This window comes from Capra hircus, chromosome 6 (assembly GCF_001704415.2).
Source record: "Capra hircus breed San Clemente chromosome 6, ASM170441v1, whole genome shotgun sequence".
In the NCBI taxonomy this organism is placed as follows: Eukaryota; Metazoa; Chordata; class Mammalia; order Artiodactyla; family Bovidae; genus Capra; species Capra hircus.
In genome coordinates this window covers 70,172,124-70,182,949 of record NC_030813.1, presented here as the reverse complement: position 1 = coordinate 70,182,949, position 10,826 = coordinate 70,172,124, and the positions used below count along the sequence as shown (strand labels likewise).

Genomic DNA, 10,826 nt, shown 5'->3' with positions numbered 1-10,826 from the left:
TCTGCCCTTGTCGTGGTTTGTAATCAAGAAGCCTTGCTGAGTGCCACTATTATTGTTAGGCCCTTGGCCTTGGGCTTGTGTTGGTCACTGAGTGGGAGGGTGAAGGCAAAAGGTCTCTTCTCTTCCTCTTTGCTGGGAATGTCTGGACTGGGTCAGGACACAAAGGCAGGAGGTCATTCTTCCTGCTGTCCCTCCTCCCCAATCCCCAGCTCTTTTCCTGTTTGAAGAGGTGGATTTATCCCCCCTAATGGCTCCTGCTGCTCACTTCTTTTCTGTTAGTGGAGCAAGGTCCTGATTTCCAATTATCATTTTTATTCTATTTCTCTTTCCATGATATGGTTATAGGCCCCCAAGAGGCCAAACTTTGTGGGAACAGAGTTCTGTGTCTCAAGGGGAATATATTGAAAAACTAGCATCTAGTGCTTCCCAGGTAGAAAAGTAAGGGTGACTCCATACATTTTAAACATTCTTCTTTTAACAAGTCTGGGGACAATACTCTTAGAATGGCTGATGTCAAGATTGTTGAGCAGAGTACTTGTACACCTAAGTGTTGGCTTAGGTGTTCTTAACCTAAGAAAAAACTATAGGCCTTTAAAATCAGACAGATCCCCACAGCCTTATTCCCAAACTTCCTAAAAGCTCAGCTGAAATTTTTCTGGGAGGAAAGGGGTTGAGGAAGTGTAAAATAGTAGACAAGGAAACCTCATGGTCCATCCTGACAGTGACAAGAATATTCACTCTGCTCCAAATGTTCTAGGACAAGGAGGGCCGCCACCCCCCACCTCCCACCCCCTGCCCGGCCCCCAGGAACCCCGGAGAAACTTTCTTTGGAGAATGTCCAACGTCTTTGCCTGAACCTTTATGCCTCTGGTGCAGGATCCCCTGTTTATTCTCTCTTCCCTAAGGAATTTCCCCAAGAGGGGAGGGAGAGGTACGCAAACCATCCAAGGAGGAGTGGTACTGCGTCTCCTTCTCAGGGAGGTGGAGTTGGCCAAGGAGCGGCATCCGGTGTGGCAAATGGGTGGCTCTGGGCGCTGGATCTGGGCGGGGATGGGGGGTAATCAGGCGAGGTGCAGATGCTCAAATCTTCGAGGGCAGAGACTTGGGGAGGAACAAGCCTGGGGACAACAGAGGGACCGGGGCGGGTGCGGATGGGAGGGGGACGGAGTCGTCGGTCCAGGAACCAGCTGAGGCTTCCTTTTGGGCAGGAGCGCTCAGAGGTGCAGCCGGGGCTCTTTGGCCTTCGTTTACTTCCTGCGAAGGGCTTCTTCCTTAGATGCCGGTTCTTTGCGCTACGAAACTCCCTCCTTTCCACCCCTGTACTGGTGCCCAGAGATGCCTGTTTATTAGGAAGGAGGAGTAAGGGATCTTCGGAAAAGGCAGCGGGCCAGCGCCCCTTCCCCTTAGTGGCGGCAAGGCGAGGGGCCCGAAGTTCTGCTTGTGTGCGAGCTAGAGAGTGAGCAAGAGAGCGATCCAGAGCCTGAGCCTCTGCCCGGGCCAGGAACTAGCCGGTTGCCTATGACCACTGCGCAGGCCCAGTCCCATGTCCCTGCACAAAGCACCAGCAGCTCCCTATTCAGGCGAGCCGTCCAGCTTCACCCCCTCCACCCCCACCCCCGCACCTCGCCTGCCCTGACTAGCACCAGAATAAGAGTTGACAGCAGGTCTCGGGAGTCTGAAAGCAGACTTTCCTTCTCCCTGAGTTCTTTGAAGTGTGTGTGTGTGTCTGTGTGTGTGTGTCTGTGTGTGTGTCTGTGTGTGTGTATGTGTATGTGAGAGAGAGAGAGAGAATCTCTGGCTAGGGAAACCATGGTCACATCTTCCCCCCTTTTTCCTCCTTCCCATACTAAATCTGCAACCTCACCTGTTGAGATTTCAGTCCCTATAGACCTAAAGTAAATCAGACCTTAAGTGTGAGTGTGTGTTGTTAACAGTTCCTATGGCTTGGACCTTTGGGGTGGCATCTTTACAGAAAATAATCAGAAATAACACCAGTGGTTATTAGTGGGACTCAGCCTTCAGGGAATGAGATCTCCTAGCTTCCATGTTTCAGCTTCACTCTCTCCATTAAAGGACATAACCTAGCTGTGCTGAAGAGTCAGGTTGTCTTGCTTGGCAGAGCCAGGGCAGAGCCAAAGTCTTCTCCAGGGCCAGGCTTGCAGGAGTGAACTCTGCAAGGTGATGGGAACAGTGGGACTAGAAGGGAACTAATTTAGGTGAAAAGGAGACAAGGGGAAAAAAACCCCAAAGTCCAAAGGGCACCTCTGAGCTATTTTGGAAAATTGAGAATGTATATCTTTGGACAGACTAACTCCCTATTCCTGAAAAAAAAATTTTCCGCAGCAGTGGTAGAAACCAGCTAATTTCTTAGCTAGACAAACACTCAAAAATGGTGTTTCTAGTCACTTGTAGCATCATTCGTAAGTTTCCATGCGTTTGCTTCCAACCTGTTTGTTGCCCTTTCTAAAACAATTCCTACTATTCAGATTCCTTCACTTAATTTGGGTTTTAGTATTTGAGAGAAATGAAGAAGGAAAAAAAGGGAGGAGGGACTGCTACAGAAAATAAATAGGAGTAAGGGATTTTCAACTTCCCCTGCTAAATAAACTGAAAGGTTTGCCTGTCGTCAATTGTCAGTGTCACTCTAAATGGATTTATCCTATCAATTGTGAGGAAGAGAGCTATTTTAAGAACGGGGAGTACTACCTGGTAGGCAGCATCATGACTGAAAGTGTCCTGGCAGAAGTTTTGGTGACACAAATCCTACAGTCACAAACTCCCTCAACCAAGAGACTTGCATTATCAAGTTATAGTCATTACTTTGCTGTAGATTCTCAGACACTTTTATTCTCTATCCATATGGGGAAGAGAGAGACAGGGGAAGTTGGTGAGAGCCAACACCATGAATTTAAAACTTTGATTTTTGTCTCATTTATTTAAATAAATATAAATATAAATTTTATATAAAACTATTCACAAAGAGACTTCCAGTGACTTGGATTTGAGACTCTCCTCAGGCAAATTTTCAGAAAGCAAGACCTACAGGGTTTAATTTTCTAAGTTACTTGCAACTTAATACCTTCATTTTAAAAAATTATCAAGAAACCTCATGTTCTTATCTGGTTCTGAAAGACAGAGAAAGGGAAATGACATGCGCTTAAAAAAAAACCCACATACAGTTTTAAACTTAAACCAATCCTGTTTTTCCTTTGTTATATGACAAAACTGAGTTGAATCTAGATTATTTACATAAAAAACAACAACGACGACCTATACCTGCGAGAGGAGCCCCAAACAGACAGATCAAGGAGACAGGAGAAGGGTCAGGCCCGGTATGTACGCCCCCGGGGAATGCTCCTGTCCAGCTTCTCCAGGTGGGACCACCGAAAGGGTGAGGATTTTGGCCCCTGGGTGCCAGCCACAGCGGGAGTTAGGGGAGATGCCTGGAGCGCGTGGTGTGTGTGGGGGCGGCCCTCCCTCATAAGGGGGAAATCTCCTTGTCATCGTTGGCAGAGGCCGGCGACAAGGAGTCCTCATCCTCGGAGCGCGCGAAGTGCGCCTGGCTGCCAACGCACTTGCAGCCCGCGTGACTGTTTCTTTGCGTGCCCTTCCCTTCCTTCTTATGCTTCACCCTGCGGTTCTGAAACCAGATTTTCACCTGCTTCTCTGACAGATTCAGGTACGTGGCGATTTCGATCCTCCGGAGTCGAGACAGGTACATGTTGGAAGAGAATTCCCGCTCCAGCTCTAGGAGCTGCGTGCTGGTGAACGCCGTCCTCATCCTCTTGCCATTGGGTACCTGGCTGGCGTCCGAGCCCCCTGCATATGGGCCAAGAGAGGGCAGAAAGGTAATTCTCCGGCGAGGCGCTCCCACCTCAGGGCCCTCCCTTGGAAACGCTGCCTCTCAAAGACCCACCCGCGAAGCTCAACCAAACACCTGTATCCATCCCTCACTCATTTGGAGACAAATCTTTACTCAGCCGGGAAGGACAGAGACGCCCAAAGCAAGCGAAGGCCTTTGATCTCGGGGATGTAAAGTCAGAGGATTAAAGTAGGGGCGGGTGAGGGGTTGGCAGAGTCCTGTGGTCTCCTGTCCAGCCTAGCGGAAAGGCAGGCAGGCTTAACCAAAAGCATCGAAACGCTTTTAGCCAGCCTCGACGCCCGATTGCCACACTTCAGTTCAAACACACCAACCCCGGACCTCAGTCAGTTAACCTCTGGTTTCTCAGCCCTCAAGTTCAAAGTCTCAAAGGACCCGCTATTATCCCAGACTCGAGCACCAGGTACTCGAGTCGAGCGCACCAAGCTGCTTGGAGAGGCTGGCAAGGCTAACTTTCACCTCGGAACTTACGGGGACGACTCCGCAGTTATTCTAAAAGCCCCTCCTTCGCCCCCTCTGCCCACCCCACAGGCTCCCACTTCCTCCACTGAAGGCGAGACGTTTTACTCCCGGGAGCCGGCAAGGCGTAGCGCGCAGGTGCCCAGGACCTGCCCTACCCATGGTGAGGCAGTGAAATCTCCGCGGGTCCGCCACGTTGTAGGTGGTGGCGGTGCAGACAGGTGCGTGGTGCTGTGGGTGCCCCAAGGCCGCCGCGGCCGCCGCCGCGGCCGCCGCGGCCGCTGCTGCTGCTGCAGCCGAGCCGGGCTGCTGGGGCTGGTGGTGGTGATGGTGGTGCTGCGGCGGGTGGTGGTGATGGTGCGCGTGACTCACGCGCGGGCAAAACTGTGCGTCCCCAGGACCCGAAGAAAACTGACTCTTGAGCAGGGGCAGGGCCCCGGCGGCTCCTGCCGCTCCGCCACCAGCGGCCCCTGCACTCCCAGCCCCTGCGTTCCCGCCGCCAGAGCTCGCGGGCCCACGAGAGGAGTGCAGGTGCGAAGTGACGCAGAGCGGGCAAACGCAGAACGCGCCGCTCTTGCGGGACGCGCAGCCCGGCCCAGACATGGACATCACCAACGGGGACGGCATGCCCAGCGGGATGAAAAAATCTGGCCCGGGGTGCGGCTCGGGAAGCGAGGGCGCGGGCCGTGAGGAGTCCTTGATGATGAGCGAGTCGACATAGAAGGAGCGCGACATGTCGGGAGGGGTGGGTGGCTGGAGGGCTCGGCCGGTCGTGGGGGCCCCCTCCCCTCTCCTGTCCAGAGCTCTGGCCCCGGGCGCGGCGCGGATGCAGGCGGTCAAGTCCTTGGGGACTCCGAGGTGTCGGCGCCTGGACTGCGAACAAAGGGGTCCCTGGAGAGGGCTGGTCCTCACGTCCCCCGCCCGACGCCCCGGCTCCGGGATTTTATAGCCCCCACCCCGACACGTGATGCTGCGGAGTACCGCTCGGCTCTTGCTCCTCCGCAGCTCCCCACCCTCGGGATAGGCTGCCCGAGTCACAACAGAAGCGGCGAGGAGGGGCGGGCGCGCTGCAGGGAAGAATTCGGAGGAGGGGGATGGGGGAGACTTTGCAAAGTGTAGGTTTTGTTAATTTTCCGGGGAGGCCGGCCTCCTCCCCCTCTTTCTCCACGCTTTCCCGAGAAATCACAGAGCTGCATCCTCCATCCCACCTCTCTCCCTAGCCTGGGCCCCAGACCAACTCCTCCAAGCTTCCGGCCGCACAGCGCACCAGGTGGGGACTTGGAGGCCTTTCTAATCGGAATGCCCCGTGCTCCCTGCTCCTCTGTGCCAGCCGTGAATACGGCACGGAATAGTGTGAAGCCTGAGGTTTAGAACAGGATTGTGCCGCTGTGGACTGGCAGCGGCCCAGTCCTGGAGCGAAACGTGGGACAGGCACACACAGGCACACAGAGTCCCCCAGCTTCTGGACTTGGCCAATGTCATTCAGGTGGTTAGTTGTGAGGGATCTGGGAGGCATAACAGAGAGGCCTCTCAGCTAAGAAGAGGAACTTTTCATTTTGATGCTTGAGAAGTTCTAAAGCTCCTTTGCACTTGGGGCCTTCCTGGGACCACTCAGATCAATCACCTTTCCTTGTGCCTTTTTCTAGCCCGAAACTCCCCCTTTGGCAGAGAGAGACACTGAAGGGGTCACTCTTTTCTTTCTCCACGGGGTTCCATTGCTACATTTCCAGGGCAACCCTACAAACTCCATCCTAAGGACTTTGGGGAGAGGCCCAAACCCTGGCCCTTCTGGAAACTGGGCAGGGGCTGAGGGAAGCCTTTGCTCTGGGTCCTGCCCTTGGCATTTTACAGATCTTAGGCAGCTAGAAGACTAACTAGGAAGCACTCTCTTCTATGCTCCCCCTTTAAAGCCCATAAAAATTAAAAGGAATTGAGCCACTTGATGCCTCAGTAAGGGAGAAGTGGTTTGGCAAAGGAAACCTCCCTGAATGGCAGTGGAAGACTGCTGCACCAATGACTCTTCGAGAGACTAGCTGCCCACCTAGGGGCTATTGATCTTTGGGGAAGGCAAGGCTACAGAAATGACAGCTTTCTCTTCTTTGACCCTGTAGAAAATCTGGCTGGAGCAGGGAGGGTGAGCAACAGCTCCAAGTCCAATCCTTTTCCTCAGACTGCAAACTTCAGGCCTGAGATCACAATGATGTGAAGAAACTTGGGGACTATACCCCTCCGCCAGTGAGAGGCAGGGGTCAAAATCCTAGGGGAGGCCAGCTTCTCAGCTGATGACATGGCTGTCTCTCTCTATTTTTCTGTCTCTCCTTTTCCCTTTCCATCTCTGTGACCATCTCTCTTGCCTGCTAGAGAAGTATAATTGGGTTGTAGGGACGCCCCGCTCTGGGGAGCCCAGGATTTATGGATGGCAATTAAAGTTTTATGAATTGCAGCTGAGGCTGGTTATTGAGCTATTTGAATGTGATTAGAATTCAATTAGAAAGCGGTTAGTGGACAGTGGGTCTCCAGAGTGTAAACAGACAGCTATTCCAGAAATGTGCTAATCCAACATCTTGTGACAACAATTAAGGAGTCTCAGGGCTTAACTCGGGGCAGCTCAGCTGTAACTACTTTTGTACCACAAGGTTTGCTGCTGCAGCCATCGCAAGCTCTCAGCTTCAACCCAGCTTGCTTGGCTCAGCCCATCTTCAAATGGGAGAATCCAGGCAGTCCCCAAGTCATTACAGCCTCAGAAAGAAGACTGGGAGCTCTACCACTGGGAGGTGCCTAGTGCCAGGATGCTTTTAGAGGCCTAAATTGTCCAAATAGGTGACATGATTTCCCTGTTCGCTTTTAAGTATATACATATTTTTTTCACTTGAATTGTATATAATATATGCATTTATTTATTCACTGTGATCTGCAGTGGTTCTAGTTCTGTGCATGGGGAAAACTTCCATGTTAATATGCTGGGAGTTGTGCCTATGTGAGGACCATTTTATTTTAGAGAATTATAATTATGATGCTTGAGCATCCAACTCAATTAATGTCTGACTACAGAAACATCCGGTTGGTGTGCTGGGGAATTTTGAAAAAAGTGACAGGCCCCTGAGGTTGCTAAGGACTGCAAGGGGAGCAGCAGCTTGGGGCCGGATTGAGGCTAAAAGCAGACGCAACTGAGAAATGTGTCTATTAGGGTACTGGGTTAATGGCTAGAGCCCACTGCGAGCAAGTATTTTGGGGTCATGTTCCACACTGGAGTCTCTCTTTAGTTCTCTTTGAATCTCTTTCTCTGTCTCTCCTCTTTCCCCCACTCCAGCCGCATCTTCAGAAGCTCCCCTTCCATGTGCGTTGCCTCCTTTTCCCCCCACGGCCCTGGACAGCTCTGTGACTGACCCTGCTAGCCCTGCCCTTCCTCAGAATAGCAGCTTCTCCAACCCATCTGAAGCAGAAAGGGACCCTGGGCAGGCCATTGGTGTGCCCCTATGGGGCCCCCGCTGCCACCCAATTTTATTTCTCAGTGATCCTGTCCGATAAAATTTCATCGTCCATTAAGTAATCCCCGAAGTGAGAGCTCTTATGAGCCTATAATGAGCTCTAATTGCCACGACTCGGGGAGCCACGTGGAAGGATTTATTCGGCATTAAGCAGTCGGGTACAGAGTACAGGCTGTTACCTAAGCCATTGCTTTCATAATTCAAGGAGAAAATTAGTTCTTTGTGGGGGGGGTGGTGGTGGTGAATCTTTTGATTTTTTTTTTCCTCCCTCTTGCTAGGGATGATAGAGGATGGCTTTGCTTTGTCTTTGATGATGTCACAAATGCAAAGGTAACAAAAATTGTCCCCCACCATCCCCCACCCCTGCGCAGTCGGGATACCCCATCCTCACCCTCAACTGAGGGGAAAAAATTCAAAGCAGTTCATTAGAGCCACCTTCTTGCCTCTAAACTGTCCAACTCGAGTCTGGCTGAGTGGTTTCCTCGCAGCTCAACCTTGAGATGTGAATTCTTGGATATAGCTTTCAGAAAGTCTTCCAGTACTTTCCCCCATCTGGGATCACACCAGACCTGAACCCCACGTTTTCCTGTTCCTGTTTCCTGTCACCGGCAAAAACAGGGAAATAAGGGATGGCGTGGACTTAGCATTACTTATTCAACAAAGTAGAGTTCTGACCCACTGACGTGTTTACTGTCCCCCCCCCCCGCCCCGGGCGGCTGTAACTCCTACTTTGCCCCTTCCTCTGCTCCCGGCCTCCCCCAACTCCAAGTCCTTTTTTTCCTCTCAGTTTCAGCGTTTGCCCACACAGTTCTCCTGCCGGATCTTCTGCCCGATACAGAAGGAGGCCGTGAGCAGGGCCCGACAGCCGGGAGTTGGCCGGGCCGCCTCGGATTTATTTGCTCCTCTTACATTGATTTCATATTAGTTTCCAAAGCGATGAATGATCTCAAAGCTGGGTTTTGTTAGACGAACACAAACAGGAGACAGGACTTACTTGCCCCCAGCTCCCTTTAATGAGGTCATTATCAAAGCGTGAACAAGTCTATGAATGTTTTATTGAAAGCGCATCGTTAACTTGTATCCATCCTTTTCTCCGAGTGGCATTGTGATATTGCTGTCTGTGGCACATCTTACCCGATATAGCCCGAGATTTCCCCATTCTCTGTAACCAGGCAACCCTTTCTGAATACCCCAAAATTGAAAAGAACCGCTTAGTCTTCAAGAAAGTCCTCAATAATAGTGGAAAAGAACAAAGATCCAGGAGACAACAAAATGCCACAGGGGTGACTTTTCATGAGCAATTATCTCTCATTAATCAGAAGAACAGCTGCAATATTAATTTTCTCTCTTTCTTCCTCTCTTTTCACAGTCCCCAACATTTGAATAATCATAAATTTTGATTTTATGAAGGAGTCACATTTCAGGGGCCGCAGGAAAGCAGCTACCTAGGTGAAGACAAGGAGAAAACGCTCTCATTTGATTTTTGTTGTTGTTGTTTGGGTAAAGCTGCCAACAAAGCAAAATGGAAATATATGTATAAATAAGAGAGAAATACGGGAGAAAATGGTCCTCCCCCACCACTTCTTGTAGATGGTGACTGAGAATCAGGACTTTTCCCTCTCCCCCTTCTAAAATCTCCCCCTCCTCCCCCTCCTCCCTTGGACCCACTCCCCAGTTGTGTTGTGAGCAGGGTAGAGGGAAATGCCCCGGCGTCTGGCGTGGGAGTTTCGGCAGGGTTTCTGCCCGTTTAACTTGCAAACGTGAAGCCAAGCGTTGTCGATATGACCAAAGGGACACTCTTTGGGCGTAACTTGCATTGTGGCCATCAAAAGCCCGCCGCCTTTGGATGAACCGAGACGTGCATTCAGCAGAATTGGGGCGCTCGCTCGCTTTTCAGGAGCCAGAGAGGAAATTGTTCACGGGATGTGTAGCCAGGGTGGAAAATGAGGGTCCCCAGATGAGGCTGTAACCTACAAACGGGCTTGGGGGAGTTGAAAGAATCTCATTAAGGCCGAGGCTGCAATTAGCAAATACACACTCTTAGAGAACCCAAGCCCGTCTTGAAAAGCCCCTAGTGGGGAGAAAGACGGGCAGTTGGGAGTCAGTCCCCACATTCCAGCGCTGGCTGAGTGGTGAGGACTCAGGCCCTGGCTGCCCCTTCAGCTGCCCCAATACTGGTACTTTTAATGCATGGCCGGGAGAGGCCAGTCCATGGAGAGCACAGGCTGCGGACCTTGTGCTCACCCACCACCAAAAATGATCTTGCCTATCCCCACTGTTTATTCAGAACCGATGGGCCTTTGAGAAACCTGAATTCGCCTTTGTGCTCACCACAGGCGCAAGAGTTCAATTCGGCCCTCAGAGAGGAAGACAAGGAGAAAGGGGGAGGTTCTGGGAAAGAAGTGAGGAGTTTGGCCGAGAATTTCAGGAACTGCCTTCAGAACAGAGTTTTGATGGCACCCAGTCCCCACCACACAGCCCTTCTGCTCCCCACTTCACCTTAATTAATATTCACCCCGTCCCAAATCCTTAAGCCTAACAAGGCATCCCTCCCCCATTTAAAGCTCTCCTCTGTCACCAGAATAAAATTTATTGAGCGCCTTCTCAGTGCCCAGCGTGTGCTGGGCTCCGCAGGGAGCAAGCCTGAAAAGGCCCAGACAGTATCCTATAGAATATTGTTTCATTTTAGTAACAATGGTCTGAGGTGGGGAACAATTATCCAGATAATTGAAGCAAATGCTGCATCTCCCTCCCTCTCCAGTTCTCTTGGCGCTTGCCCTTTTTTTTTTTTTTTTCAACTGGGTTTTTCAAAGTTAGTGGTTTTGGTTGGAAGGGGGGAGCTGGGAATATAAGGGTAGGGCTGAATTAACACCAATTCTCTACTTTCCTTGGCCTAAGTTTCCTGAAAGCACTGGGCCCAAATGGCTCCTTAGTAATGCGATTCAGGACGGTTTTTTATTTTTAAAAAAGGTTTCCAAAAAGAGAATGAATCATTATAA

General features: G+C 51.1%; 1 protein-coding gene across 1 annotated transcript; it reads right to left on the bottom strand.

The window, feature by feature from the left end:
* On the bottom strand, window positions 3,446–5,383 carry GSX2 (GS homeobox 2). Its single transcript, XM_018049944.1, has 2 exons — window positions 4,498–5,383; window positions 3,446–3,819 (listed from the first exon to the last, which is right to left on the bottom strand). Exons 1-2 carry the CDS (start codon window positions 5,072–5,074, stop codon window positions 3,479–3,481), a joined length of 918 nt encoding a protein of 305 aa, XP_017905433.1. The 5' UTR covers window positions 5,075–5,383; the 3' UTR covers window positions 3,446–3,478.